At 40.1% G+C, this 15,474-nt stretch overlaps 1 protein-coding gene across 1 annotated transcript in view; it reads right to left on the bottom strand.

Annotated features, from left to right (window-relative positions):
• Nucleotides 1-180: 180 nt before the first annotated feature.
• Nucleotides 181-15,474, bottom strand: part of adam8a (ADAM metallopeptidase domain 8a) — a 30,221-nt gene continuing 14,927 nt past the window's right edge. Inside the window, exons 7-25 of the mRNA XM_034185250.1 lie at nucleotides 13,991-14,068; nucleotides 13,799-13,867; nucleotides 11,390-11,559; nucleotides 11,232-11,313; nucleotides 10,982-11,124; nucleotides 10,697-10,874; nucleotides 9,984-10,073; nucleotides 9,593-9,788; nucleotides 9,409-9,490; nucleotides 9,135-9,315; nucleotides 8,967-9,053; nucleotides 8,809-8,893; nucleotides 7,288-7,399; nucleotides 6,997-7,189; nucleotides 2,920-2,967; nucleotides 2,781-2,837; nucleotides 2,631-2,681; nucleotides 2,415-2,495; nucleotides 181-586 (exon numbers count right to left, since the gene is read on the bottom strand). Coding sequence (XP_034041141.1) covers nucleotides 542-586; nucleotides 2,415-2,495; nucleotides 2,631-2,681; nucleotides 2,781-2,837; nucleotides 2,920-2,967; nucleotides 6,997-7,189; nucleotides 7,288-7,399; nucleotides 8,809-8,893; nucleotides 8,967-9,053; nucleotides 9,135-9,315; nucleotides 9,409-9,490; nucleotides 9,593-9,788; nucleotides 9,984-10,073; nucleotides 10,697-10,874; nucleotides 10,982-11,124; nucleotides 11,232-11,313; nucleotides 11,390-11,559; nucleotides 13,799-13,867; nucleotides 13,991-14,068 — 2,028 coding nt within the window. The 3' untranslated portion in view covers nucleotides 181-541. The remainder of the gene's footprint in view (nucleotides 587-2,414; nucleotides 2,496-2,630; nucleotides 2,682-2,780; nucleotides 2,838-2,919; nucleotides 2,968-6,996; nucleotides 7,190-7,287; nucleotides 7,400-8,808; nucleotides 8,894-8,966; nucleotides 9,054-9,134; nucleotides 9,316-9,408; nucleotides 9,491-9,592; nucleotides 9,789-9,983; nucleotides 10,074-10,696; nucleotides 10,875-10,981; nucleotides 11,125-11,231; nucleotides 11,314-11,389; nucleotides 11,560-13,798; nucleotides 13,868-13,990; nucleotides 14,069-15,474) is intronic.

The following is a 15,474-nucleotide window of genomic DNA, read 5'->3' as shown; positions in this document are numbered from 1 at the left end:
CATGAGAATAAAATCAACTTGCATGTACGAATTCGAAAACATAATTAGAATTACAAAACAAACAAACAAAAAAACAAACAAACAAAAAAATCCTAAAATCTGAATTACAATCTTAATGAAAGCCATCAAAGTGCTCATGTTGTTGCCACTTTTTAAAAAATCCTTTAACATTAAGAGTCCTTACAAAAGCAGTAGCGTAAAGAACAGGAATCAGTAAAAGCCTAAATAGTGCAATTGCAAAAAAAAAAAAAAAAAAAACCCAAAACAAAACTTCACATCTCCCAGGATCAAGGCAGTTTGCATTTTAAAATCAAAATTCATCACCATGGCAGCACAGCTGTTCGTCATTAGCATGCTGGTCGAATCCATCAGTCCCAGCCTGAGCCAGGATGCCAAAAGGGGATCTGTCCCCTGTTGTTAGTCCATCGTTGGGACCCACAATAATAAAGACAAACGTCTCCTGAGAGGATCCTCAAGGTGAGACAACAAGATCAAGGCAAGAGGATTTCAGTGTTAACATCAAGCTGAGTTATTCCTTCTGTCATCTCGGCCTGTTGAGGGGCATCATGGCGGTTCTCCCTGCAACCTGCAAAAGTCAACAAAGGCTGTTAATTGCAGACTTTGTTATAAGTATGATTTCAAATTCACATCTTCAAACTCTAAAGGTGCATTGGGGTCCATAGTTAGACAGTGGCACAAATGCTGTGTTTTAGTCTCTATGTACCACCCAACCCAGAATAATGTACCTTTCGTAACCCAGTCCAATGAACTGCCGTGAGACTGGGCTGGTACCACCACAATGGACCATTAAGGATTTTACACACAGTCCTTAAGTAATTGGATAAACTTAATATAATGATTATTTCCTTTAATACAAATTATACTTTTACAGACAGTTTTCTTTCGAAATGTCAGGGGATGGTGACATGAACATTCCCAAGTCCCTCAGTATGTCTTGGATTTCATTTATACCATTTATTAAGAAATACAGTTTGGTACTGTATGAAAAGTCTGTCTGGAGTAGGCAGTTCTCAAGAATTGAGTGACCATGCAAAAAGGAGACTCTTGAGGGAAGCCACCAAAACACCCACAAGGATGTGAGGGAATTACAGGCTTCTGTAGATGTGAATGTAGAAACTGAGGAGAGTGCAACTTGTACTTATTATGGCTTCATTACCAGCCACAGTTTAATGGTGAAGTGGAAAAGATAGTTTTCAAAAAAAAAAAAAAAAAAATAAGATCACATCTCAGCTCAAGTATCCCATATACCTTCCCAGGCAAAGCTGAAATTCCACTTTTTTTTCTTTTTTTTTTTAAGAAAATCCTTCTCTGTTCCACCTAACCGTGAAGCTGTATACCCAGTGATTCAGAAAGTAGAAGCACTGTGCAGAGTTTCCCCGGTCACCTTCAGTGTTGTTATGGGTGTCTTGATGGCTTCCCTCATGACTTTCCTTCTTACACAGTCACTCAGTTTTTGAGAACTGGCTACTCCAGAAAGATTTACAATGCAGTACCATGCTGTTTGTATTTCTTGATGACTGATGTAATGAAGCTAAAGACATATTCACTGACTTAGAAATGTTTACGTATGCTTCCCCTAACTTGTCTCAAGAAAATGTACACACAAGTGATGATTTGTAATTACAATAAACCTTATTTTTCATTTTTCCAGTTACTTAAGGGCTCTGAAAATGGAGGAACTGCATAAAATAATGACTGTAATTACTCAGTGGTTAAACCAATATTTTTGTTAATCCACCACAAGTATATCTTGACCTTTTGTTTTTATTTCAACTTCACTGTGGTAGTGTACTAATAACACTACTTATAATCCATTATACACCACTTTCAGACAGAAAAAAACTGCAAAGTGTTGTACATTATAAACCATCAAACAGAACAATAAAACATCATGCATTTGTAAGAACAAGTAAAACTGAACATGAAATGCAAGTAAAACATACACCAAATATAAGAAATAAGATAAAAACTACAAAGGCTAATTATAAACAGTAGAAAATAAATAGGTTTTAAGATTTGCCTTAAAAGTTTCAGCTGAAGTGGACTTTGTAAGGTCATCTGGCGAACTGTTCCACAAAGTAGGAGCACAATAGGCAAAGGTGTACAGAGACCAAATTACACTTTAAAATTAAACTTGTGTCACTGTCCAACATCTTATGGACTGGACTGTATATGCTGCATAAATACTACACTGTTTAAATAAAGCTTACTGACTCACTAACACCAAGCCACTGCTTTTTCATTATACAATTATGTTGGGACATTGGCCCAAGCCACAGCCGTTTTTATAATTGTGAATGCCTCAAATAACACCAAGAATGTCTGAATGCCAGCTGCCAGAATCTGCAGGATTTTGGAAAGTGCGGTTGACTGCTTGCTGCCTGAATACGTACCAGCTGAGTGTGGTGCAGCAGTGACGGCACCGCAGACGACTTTGGCTTTGTTGGAGGCACTGGAGGCTTTGGCTTCATGAGCTGAGATAGAAAGGGTAATCCAAAAATGATTAAATGTGATTGTGTGCGTGCATCCACATGCACATTTGCATGAAAATGACAAGGGATGGCTGGCATACAGTTCAGTGTGCAATCTGTGATATTGTAATGTCTTACTGGTTTTGCTCCAAGTGGGGGCAGAGGTCTAGATGGAGGCAGTGGCTTAGACTAAGAAAAACAGGGGGGAAACAATTACACAATTAATGTCCCATTACTTCTAACAAATGAAAATTGATAAGAAATGCTTTCAAATTTTCTGAGGATCACCTCAAAAACGGCTGGCTTGCTTGGAACGAACGTTGGTTGCATGAGTGGCCTGACAACCTACAGAAATCATGGGAAAGATTGGTTTAAATACTTGAGGGACATCAACTGTAATACAACACAATACATGAAATTGGGTTACCTGTTCAATCTTTGATGGCTGAGGCACAACTGGCATTTTCTTAGGTGGCTGATAAAGGGAGCAAAAAAAAACTTAAGCATACATTTCAAGAAATAAACCTTATTTGGTTTCTCATTGCAATTACAACCTACTTAATTTAAATAAATAAGCACATGGACCGCCATAAAATTCAATTCATTGCACATGGGGACACCTAAACTTACCTACACCTAAATGTAACTATATAAAAGACCTGATCTCAGATACTAATTGCAGTTACCCAAAATTTTTATGTCAAACTGACAGAGGTCAAGGCGTCCAACTCTGTAGTGCAAAGACTGTTGCAACGAATCATTATAATTTGAGAAAGATTTCTGTCTGTGTGTTTTCCACTATTCATTCAAGGTGCTTAGGCCACTTTCCACAAAGCCTGCTGTGTACATGTAGGTTGACCCCAGAACTGCCCTAAAGATGTATGTTTTGGTACATTGTAACAAGTGTAACATGTTGTTGTTCATTCGAACTGAAAACTGTTAACGGCCTCTTAAATGTCTGGGGAAGAGGAAAAAGCGTGGCTCCAGGGGAGGCGTGAGGCACCGACTCTGGAGACGCCGCAGCAGATTCCCCCTGCCTGTCATCACTCTGTCTAACGTCCGCTCAGTAAGCAGTAAACTCGATGAACTTGTGCTGAGAGCCGAGCATGACAGTGAATTTAGACAGAGTAATCTTGTGTGTTTGACGGAAACATGGCTTAAAGATCATCACGATACACCGAGCCTGTCAGGCTACACCGATGTCAGAGCGGACAGGGACGCGCGCACTGCGCACAAATCCATCGGAGGGGGTCTGTGTTTGTTTGTGGATAACAGCTGGGCCACTCAATACAGCATACGAGAGCAAGTATGCACACCTGACTATGAGATACTGACTATCTTTTAGACCCTTTTATCTTCCGCGGGAGTTCGGACAGATCACTGTCATTCTCGTATACGTGCCCGGTCCAGATGACGACGCAGCAGGAGAGAGAATAGCAGAGAGCTATAATAATGCACTCACCCGCTCTGTTGACCAGCCCGTTTTCATTCTGGGTGACTTTAACTCCTGCAGTCTGTCTGACCACCTGCCCACTCTACAGCAATATGTAGACTGTCCTACACGTCTGCATCGGACGCTTGACCGTTGCTATGGCAACATCCCAGAGGCTTATAAAGCGGTATGCAGACCGCCTCTTGGAAAATCTGACCACAATGTGATTCATCTTTTGCCTAAATACAAAGCTGTGGTCAAAAGAATTAAAACAGTTAATAAGCAGGTACAGGTGTGGTCCGAGGAACTGGGACATTTTCTTTGAATCCTGTCTGGATGGAGATGAACTCACTGACACCATCACATCTTATATTAAGTTCTGTGAGGATAACGTGTCAGAGACTAAAACTGTGAAAATATTCCCAAATAACAAACCCTGGGTGGCCAAACAATTGAAAATCTGTCTTAATGAAAAGAAGGCAGCCTTCTGCTCTGGTAATGTGCAATTAATGCAGGAAAAAAGGAGACAGCTGAGAGGGAATATATTTAAGGCAAAAATTGAGTACAAGAATAAAGTAGAAAGTAAATTTTTCAGTGGCAATATAAAACAAGCCTGGGAAGGTCTAAATACACTGATGGGCAAATCCAGTAAGAAATGTGATGCTCTTACAACCATTAATCAATGTTTTGTTGATGAGTTAAACCGTTTCTTCTGTAGATTTGATAAAGTGGATGATAAACAGGAATGTGATGAGATCTGTAAAAATCTTCCAGCAGGAGCTCCCACAGCTATCACTGAGGATGCCGTGGCTAAAAGTCTTTCTAAACTGAAGCCAAACAAGGCCACTGGCCCAGATGGCCTGAAAGCCCGTCTACTCAAAGACTGTGCTCCTCAATTAAAAGGAGTCTTTTCCAGATTGTTTAATTCCCTTCTTGTCACAGGAGTGCCCAAATCTTGGAAATTCTCCATAATAAGGCCTATACCAAAAAAACCAGGGGCAAGCAAACCTGAAGATTTTCGGCCCATTGCCATAACCTCCATATTATGTAAAACTATGGAGAGTTTTAGTTGACGTCCTGACCACCACAGTGGTCAGTGAACTAGACCCTCTGCAGTTTGCCTATAAGAGGGACAGAGGTACTGATGATGCCGGATTGATCTTGCTGGACATGATCTCAAAGCAGCTTTCACTTGCTAAAGCATATGCTCGGGTTTTGTTTGTAGATTTCAGTGCAGCTTTTAATTCTATGAAATTACATATTCTTCTGAAAAGGCTGGCTGATTTAAATGTTGAAAAGGGCCTGATGCTCTGGATCAGAGACTTTCTGTCTTGTCGTCCTCAAAGAGTTTGTGCTAACAACATTCTGTCAGGAGAGCTCATCATAAGCACTGGCTGCCCACAGGGTACCGTTCTTTCACCTCTGCTCTTCTCTCTTTTTACAAACGAATTTGCAGTTAATGACACAAACTTTAAACTGATTAAATACGCGGATAACATGGCCCTAGTCGGCCTGCTACAGAAGTGTGACTCCTGTGGCGAAGCCTCCTATCTCGCTCACACTAAGGCTCTTGAAGCTTGGTGTCTCGACAGCCAGCTGGAAATCAATGTGTCTAAGACAAAGGAGCTTGTTTTTCACACAAAGCAAGAACTGACCGTGCAGCCAGTTTCACTCGATGGCCAGCTTGTTGAAATGGTTGAAACTTTTAAATATCTTGGTACAGTTCTTGATAGTCACTTGAGCTTCTTTGAAAACACTGATTTTAGCTTTAAGAAATGTTCACAGCGACTCAGTCTTCTCAGAAGATTGAGTTGTCTTGGTGTTAATCCGCAGATTTTAGAGCTTGTGTATTCTGCACATATTGAGAGTATTTTAACATTTCATCTTTGTGTTTGGTTTGGTCACTTGAGTTGTAAATGTAAGGACAAATTAAATAGAATTGTAAAAATTAATTAATTATTAATTAATTAATTAAGTGCAAAACAACATTGTCATTAACATTAATTAAATCAAATGAAACATTATTACTTAAATCCCAATATTGTGTTGCACTTAATTGACAAAGTTATGTGGAAAAAGTTACCTTAACTTTATCAATTAAATTCAACATTTTATTTCTTAGAGTGTAGCAAAGCTGTTGCTGATAATTAAAGTTTGAGTGTTTTGTATTGTCAGAACTGCAAACTAATAGCCATATTTAAGTTAGCTACATCAATATTGATCAATTTAGGTTAGGTCAGTTTTAATTTATTAATTTGATTCAATAACAAAAACTAATAATTTGGATCAAGGCAAAGAATTTAGATTGAGTCAATTGAAATATTATTGTTTACATCAACATAAAATAATCAGGTCATAGGAAGTTAAATAATTTATGTGAAATGAAATCATTTAGATTATGTGAAGTCAAATATATTAGATGTGATATCTGGACATAAGTTTTTTTTTAGTTTAAGCAGGGTTATACTTTTTTCAGTGTAAAGGTCAAGGTGATTGTGTTTAACAGGTCAAAATTATGATTTTTCTCTCTGATGTTGACTAAACATGGCACACATATGGAGGCAGTTTGTGGAATCGCCAAGGCGATATCCAATTTACAAAAGTTATGTCACTGGGGTCAAGGTCATTGGGGTCAAAGCTCAAAATTTAAGTTTTTCATTCCAATTTACATAGAACCTGACACTCATGTGGAACTGGGTTTCCTAATTGCCCAGTAAGAACAAATTTGTCAAAGGTCAGCCATTGGGGTCAAGGTCATGCTTGCCTGTCTGTTTCTTGGCCTTCTCCTCCCAGGTCCTTTTGCTGATTTCTACCAAACTTAATACGTCAATGAAGGATGACCTTGAAATTGCTGCTAAAAAATCATTTTGGCAAAGGTCAAAGAAGTTCATTTTTCAACCCAGTTTGGATTAAATGTGGGACACATAGGTTGATTCCAGAAGGTCAGCCAGAGGTCAGTCATTTGGGTGAAGGGCAAGGTCATTTTGGTCAAATGTCAGATCATCATATAACTGTTACTGTCTTCATGCCCACTGATACTGTTACCTAATATGAATCAAATTGGAATCTTACCTCTGGAGCTGCTCTGCTGGGTTTAATAACTCCAGGAGATGATCTGGCAGTAGCGAATGACAGAGCTTTACAAACTTGAGTTGCTGAGGACTCCACAAAGGTAGGCTGGCTGATATGCACGGGCTGAGGACCTCCCTGCGTACTGCCGGACCTGAACAATGGGTTGGACTGTCCTGAGGTAGACTGGAGACATCTGTTAAGAAACAGACAAGTATAGTCAGGAAGGCCAGAATGTATGGTAAAATGTTTAATTGTACACACTATAATCCAAAAATGTCTTTTTTTTCTTACCTCTTAGCAGGTAGATGTTTTCTTCTAAGTAAGTAAATCAAACTTCCAATGACCAGCACCAAAATCAGAAGTGCACCCATTGCTTTTGACACATTAAGCACCAAATCTATCCCTGCACAGACACACACACACAGACACACACACACACACACACACACACACACACACACACACACACACACACACACACACACACACACACACCACACACACACACACACACACACACACACACACACACACACACACACACACACACACACACACAAAACCATATATATAGAATGACTGTGGCAACATCCTCAAGGGTGGTGATCATGTATCAGTGTATGTGCATAAACTGTCAGGGAAGCAAACTATCTGGTAATATCATTACCGTGTTTGTATGTACTAATGGGGGAATTCCACAAAATCTGTCTATTTGTGTTCCGCTCAACAGAGCACTGTTGTTTCAGAGTCCAGGAAAAATATATTTGTTGACAAAAACAGCGCATAATGGAGGCACACAGTCGTGCTCTGCTGGCTTATAAAAGGTCAAGAATATAAAGAGGCTTGCTGACCAACTTTTTGCAAACTGGAGTCTAACATTTGTTTGAATCTAAACAAAACCTCCTCTTTTAAAGATTTACCCGCTCCTATCACAACAGTTTATAGGCCAGGCAAATGCTAATTATGTTTTCCTGAAAGCTATATATCTCTTCATTCTAGCATTATAGGAATCAGTACTGTGTTACTTCTTGATTTTACAGCTTTTCAAATAGACCTCCTATTGATCAAAATCTCAAATGTCCAAAAAGTTTTTTTTTCTTTTTTTGCGTCTAAACACATAAAGGCCAAATACAATATAAAGTAGCATTCAAATCATACTAAGTATCATGATTGATAAACATATACAAAATGAAGTGTAGTCATTAAATATGAAAAGAATCTCTCAAAACTACGATCTGAATAGAAGAATTATTTTATGTCATACATTTTCACAGTAGAAATAATTATATTCTCAAATGTTGAAAAGGTCAAAATAACTGTTTTTTGTCTGATTTGCATTTTGCTGAAACAGAAATTGCATGCACTTAGCATACATGGTATTTAAAGCCATGAAATGCATCTTATTGGGGAAACAGAAAGATGCATTTGATGCCATCTTGGATATTGGCGGCCACTGGATTCAGTATTTGTGTGTGTGTGTGTGTGTGTGTGTACAAAATTGAACATCAAATATGATATTTACAGTGTGATTAAAATGATATTTAATATTCTATTTAGCATTTATATATGTTTAAAGGCAAAAATATTATTTCACAAACATGAAATTTTTATTGATTGGTGTTCACTTGGAAATGCTATAAAATCAAGATGCTACATGACACTGATTGATATCATGCTGAAATTAAGTCAAGAGATACATACTTTTCAGAAAAAATATAGTTATGAGGCACATTTAGTGGGTTTGGCCCATACGCTATTGTAGAATGAGTCAAAATAAAACGACCATGAACCAGCCTTGAGTGTAAAATGTACCTTTAGGAAGCTCTGTCTGGTGCACATCACAGTAGGGTGGGGCCCAACTGGGGTCACAGTGACACTCCCTCTCATGGTTACAAACCTGGTGAAGACCACAAACAGTCACCATTGCTTTGCCAGGCACCGCAGTGGAGAGAAGTTAACACACTGCTTACCCCATGATTGTTGCATTTGGCTGAGCAGTCCATTGCTCCATAAACTTTTATATTTTTGATTTCTTGGCATCGTTGATTGTAGCAGACCTGAACAACGTACAATGATATTGTGAAAAAATGGACAGTTTGCAGATTTAGTAGAATGTCAATGTGAGGCAGGTTCCATACCATGTTGTTGCCACACTTTGTCCCAGTAGGTACCATGCCCAGATCTGCTGGGTAGTTGTCTTCCGGGTTCATAGTGGCTTCATTGCAAATGACTCCATTTGTGAGTGTGATGAAAGACTTCTTGGAGGTCACTGGGAATTCCCAGCCTCCAGAGCAATAAAGTGTTCCACATGACTGACCTCTGCAAACAAAACCGACAAGGTCAATTCCAATAACCTGCAGTACCAAATGGTGAAAAATTATGTAGGTGCACAGCTGTCATATGGTTACATACTGGCCTGAACATCTCTGGCCAAAAAAGGTCTTCCTGCAGATCCTGTCCTTGTAGAAGCAATCATCTGCAGCTACTTCAGCATCTAACCAGGATCAATGGAAAGCTGATATCGCACCAATCTCACAATTAAATATGTTGGTCAGCAACATATTTAAGTTTAAAACTAAATTCACTGTTGATTTACCCGGGCCCCAAAGTCTCTTGCAATGTTTCTGATGTGAGGGACACTGTCCATTGTAGCAGTATCCTTCACCACGATTGCAGGACCAGCCATTCTGGGCATAGGCATCAGCGGGACAGAATGCAGACAGGCCGGTGCAGAATTCAGCCAAGTCACATTCTGAAGTGGTCGGTCGGCAGATGCTGCCAGTTGGTTTCAACTAAATGGAGAAAATGAGTTACAGATGTGCATAATACCATCCAGCACAGTATTTAGATACTGAAACATGACAAGTATCAATTCGTCATCTGTCTTTTTTTCATGCAATTTCACCTCATGGTTATTAGTGTGGCTGCTTCAAAGAATTGATACTGGATTGTACTTCCATAGCAACAAATTATCTTACGTCACTTACCTGGCAGTTGTGGCAGCACTCTCCCTCTGCACATTGTGCTCCGGTGACAAATTTGCAGGTAGTTGCATTGCAGCAGGGATTCTTGCATTCCTGTCAGAATGTACGAAGAAGTAAGTAGTATATAGCCCCTGAGACCTGCTGGTATCACTGCTTATTTCCGGATTACACTGGGTGAAGTTACAGGTTACTTTCCCAGCCAAGGCTGGAACACAGATAAGGTAGCATGACTGGGTATTGAACCCAAGTCTCCATATTGGTACCTCAATTCCTTATACAATGAGTAGCAGCTCTAAAGGAGGGTGGAGGAGTTTGCAGACCCCCTCCCCTTCCCGAGCTGCTGACCAAACGTGTGATAAAATATAGGAAACGTCATGCATAATTAAAGAATGCTTGATGAATGCTGCTGCATCAAGAGTTAGAAGATTTTCTGTGTTTAAAATAAATTTTTTTTACATTAAAATGATGGGCAGAGAGTCACTACTTAGCTTCTCAGATTGCCTTAGAATGCAGGAAAGATGCAACAGATTTTTAAAATCAGCAAAGGGTTGGTTGATTGGTCACAATCAAGTCACCCCCCCCCCCTTACCTGGAGCTAGACCCGCCTCTGTCCACTGGCCTACCTACTCTACTTGGAGGTACCGCCTCCATTAATATAACATTTTATTAAAGTCTTTTTTTTTTCATTTCTTTATTTAACTACAGCAAGCATATACCTCAGCAGTTCCACAGTCACATTGTTCTCCAGGCTCGAGGAATGCATTTCCACACACGGGACCTCCATAGATACGATCAGTAGAGGGATTATCCAGCAGACAGGCAGGGTCGACCTCATCCAGGAACCTGGTGAGCTGCTGCTGACTGCAGCTACTGAAGAGCACTGGGTATATCAGCCTAGACAAAAAAAAAAAAAAAAAAAAAAAAAAAAAGGGGGGGGGGGAGAGAAAAAATAAGAGAAGACCAACTCATTGCTTTCCTCCAATGACAGAAGCTGAGCTTACCCAACACTGTCAGCCATGATGCAGCCTTTACTGGAACTCAAAGAGCCACAGATGCAATTTTCTACATCATGAGACAAACCGAGGTTGTGACCCATCTCATGTGCAATCGTAGAAGCCACTCCTATCGGATTAGCATTGTGGTCCTGGATGCAGAGCAGATTCAAATAAACCAGGAAACCAGAATTAACTGTGCATAATGAGGAAATAACTTTACATTCATGATACATGCTTAATGTACAAATGTGTTTACCTCGTTGACAGCTCCAGAGTTTGAGGTGCACATCGCGTTGGTATTTGCTAAACCTACAGTTGAACCATCAAAATCCACTCCTCTGAATTAAAAAAAAAAAAAAAAACTCAAACATTTTGACCTTGTCTTTTGAATGTCTAGGCGAGTGGCAGCCTTACGTGATGAGCTGTGCGTTGTCGTGTCTGGTCCTCTGAAGAAGGCTCTGCTGACGCCACTCCAGGAATCGAACAAGGGTCTGCTCAGGATTTGTGCTGATCTCTATCTGATCTGCCGCCGACCAGATGTCCACACCTACCAACATCACGCGCACACCCACTGGGCGATATAACTGAAACACAGCAGAGCAGAGTGAGCACGAACCCCACCATACAGCACGGCGACTGTGCAACATGTGCAGTAGGAACAGGTTTTCAAATCAGTGGGTACAGACAGGAAGACTAAAGGACACACTAGTGAGTGCAAAGCCTGCCACCATAGGGATACTCTACTAACAGGGAAATTATATTCTTCTTCATTACAGCAACCTGGGTCTGACCTTGAACAAGATCAGGGCTACTCAAGGTCAAATCAGAAGTAGCATATTACCTATCTGGCACTGTTTAGCTAATCGAAACAATCAAAGGCTGAGCAATCTTGATTGTGGCTTTCAAGGTCATGCGAGTGTAGCAGAGGCCAGCAGGTGTCACTGTGCATATGTAGTTAGTAAACCTCTGGTCGCAAGGCCAGAGCCCTGGGTTTTAGCCTTCTGGTTAGACAGTCTGACTCCCATGCCGGAGATCGTGAGTTTGCATCCCAAGGGGAGCGAATGGGTGGAGTCATAACATCACAATGCAGAGTGCAGCCGCTACAATGGTGCCGCGACCCAGATGGGAGTGAGTTTAGGGGGGTGAGTGTAACGGAGGCCAGCAGGTGTTGCTGTGCATATGTAGTTACTAAACCTCACTCCCAACAGCTCAAAAGGATTCTCTAGTCACAAGGCCAGAGCCCTAGGTTTTAGCCTTCTGGTTAGAGAGGCCAACTCCCATGCCAGAGATCATGAGTTTGCATCCTGATGGGAGAGAATGGGCGGAGTCATAACAACACAACGCAGAGTGCAGCCGTTACACGAGATCAAATGAAAGACCAGTTATGACTTCCTATTCATGTCTCAGAGAAACTATGGGTGTATCTGGCACCATTCAGAGTCTGTGAGCAGTTAAACTTTGAGTGACCTTGGATATCACCTTCAAGGTTGCTCAAACATTAACTGTTTGTCGTGGCTAAATGGCGCCCAATAGGTTACTATTAGACATGGAAAGGAAGTCATATGAGGCATTATAGCATGCAACTTCTAATGTGACCTTGAGTAACCTTGAACATATTCAAGGACACTCAAGGGGAAGTGCAACGGTATATTTAGAAAGGTTGTTAATAATAATAATGACCTGGATTTATAGAGCGCTTTTCAAGTCACCCAAAGCGCTTTACAAGTTGCATTATTCATTCAATCGCACATTCACACGTTGGTGGTGATAAGCTACTAATGTAGCCATAGCTGCCCTGGGGCAAACTGACAGAAGCGTAGCTGCCATTCTGCGCTTACGCCCCCTCCAACCACCACCTCATTCATACACAGGCAAGGTGGGTTAAGTGTCTTGCCCAAGGACACAACAGCAACATGCAGACTTTTGACTGGTTGGGAGCTTGAGACTGGTTGGTTTGACTGGTTCGAACCGCCGACACATCAGTCACAAGACAGCTCACCCCCCAAAATTTGGTTATCCATCAATTTTTTATACCTGCTTATTCCAATTCAGGGTCCTGGGAGCCTATCACAGCAGTCATAGGGTGTAAGGCGGGGTAAACCCTGGACAGGATGCCAGTCTGTCACAGGGCTACAAACACATTCACACCCTCATGCACACCTAACCTGCATGTCTTCGGATGTGGGAGGGAACTCATGCAAACACGGGAAGAACATGCAAACTCCACAAAGGAAGGCCCCTGGGTGGGAATTAGTTCTTGAGATATTTTGTTCAAAGGCACACAGACAAACAAATGCAGGTGAAAACAGTTAAATCGTCTGATGACTGCCGGTGAGCTTAATCACACAATGCAGCCCAGTGAGTTTATCTTTAAAATCTTCACTGGATGCTGGCGTCTGAACAGTGGGACCCCCTGCGTTTAGCTCTGTCAGAGTATGCAAACTGGACTGCTTGATATGTGTGAAAATTTTCAACTAACATGTGAAGATTCACAGTTAAAGTAATTTTCCATGTTAAAGAACTTGTCCTCCCTTTATTTGGTTGGATTCTGGAACAAATCGTATCAGAACAGATTTGCTGGTGAGGAGCGATGAAGTGGCTGAGAATGTGGCATTCCCTCTGAAAAGCTGCTACTTTGTGAATAAATAAATAAAAGAATGCCTTTTCAGCTGCAAAAGAAAATACACTGAATACCCACAATGTGAGAGGTTTAGTAACACTAGTGTGAAAAACAAGTTTGTTTCAGAATGAATTTGTTAACTGTACCACTGTTTGTTCAATGCACTTTTTTTTTGACAAATCAGACTGAGTTCAATTAAATACCTTATCCACGTGGTTTGCAACTTCAAGGACTCTGGTTTCCATTTTCTTCCTGCTGCCAAATTTCTTATACTGGAAATAATCATAATTTAAATTCACATCATGATTAATATAAGAGATAATCATCAGGATTAACAATAATGGTTTTACTATATTGATAATAAACTGCAATAAGAGAGAAATTTGGTCTCCAACCTCAGTATGATCAACCACCACAACCAGCTCCACTGTCCTGGGCTTTCTTGTATGGCTTTTAGTCTGGGCTCTGCTTTTCTGACAAACATAGAAAGAAAGTGAAAAAAAAAAAGACATCTAAATTACTTAATGTCCTGTCCAGTTGAAGCACACTACAATTTTAATGGAATTAGTTCATGAATATATGCCAACAACACTGTAAATCTGAAGCATGGTTGAGTTATGTGTATATTAAGTTTATAATGTATTCACTAAACAACCCTACAGTCTAATCTACTCCCCAGTAGGTGCTGTAAAAAAGTTATTGCCCCTTGAGCTTCAAAAAACAAAACAAAAATTCAGGCTTTTTATATTAAAATTTCTAAATTTCTGCCCTTTATACTCACAGTGAAAAGTAATCTCTACCTCACGAATTAGAAGAAATAATCTAAAAGCCAAAATGATGGTGTGAACAAGTAAGTGCCCCCTTTAATAGAACTATAACACATACAAACCATCACTTTTACATCCAGTCTTCTTCAGATAAGTCATGGGATGGATACATCAACATTTCCAAAACACTGAATATGCCTTGGTCTTTATTTACATCAATTATGTAAAATTACAAACAGTATGGCACTCTATGGTAAATCTGTGTGGAGCAGACATTTCTCAAAAACTAAGGGACTGTGCAAAAAGGAGACGAGTGAGGAAAGCCACCAACACACCCAGACAACCAGTTATAGGCTTCTGTGGCTGTGATTGAAGAAACGATGCATAGTGCAAGTTTTGAATTTTGTTTCACTACTCATAGCTTCATAGTGGAGTAGAGCAATGAAGAATTTTCTTTCAACAAAACAGATCAAATCTAGGCTTGCATCTCTGATGTGCCTTCAGGCAAATTGTAGCTGAACTTTCAAGTCTTTTTTTTTATTAAATCCTTCTCTGTACCACTTCATCATGAAGCTGTATAAGTGGTGATGCAAAATTTAACACTTGCATTAGGCGAACTTGCACTTGCACTATGAACGGGTCATCATTATCACGAAGTAAGTTACAGTTGTATGCAAACGTTTGGGCACCCCTGATAATTTTCCTATTTTCGTTTATAAATCATTGGTTGTCTGGATCAGAAATTTCAGTTAAATATATCATATAGCAGACGAAACCACTGATATTTGAGAAGTGAAATGAAGTTTCTAGTATTTACAAAAACTGTGCAATAATTATTTAAACAAAATTGGGCAGGTGCATAAATTTGGGCACCCTTGTCATTTTATTGATGTTAATACATTTAGCACTAATTATTGGAACACAAAATTGGTTTGGTAACTCATTAAGGTGGCCATTTGCAATTGTTTCTTCTCTTTGCATCCCTTCTAATAAGTGGCAACATGGGAGCCTCTAAAGAACTCTCAAATGACTCTCAACATCATGGTTTAGGGGAAGGATACAAAAAGTTATCTCAGAGATTTCAGCTGTCAGTTTCCACTGTGAGGAACATA

The sequence above is a fragment of the Thalassophryne amazonica genome, chromosome 13, assembly GCF_902500255.1.
Source record: "Thalassophryne amazonica chromosome 13, fThaAma1.1, whole genome shotgun sequence".
NCBI lineage: Eukaryota > Metazoa > Chordata > Actinopteri > Batrachoidiformes > Batrachoididae > Thalassophryne > Thalassophryne amazonica.
This window is presented reverse-complemented; position numbering and strand designations above follow the sequence as displayed.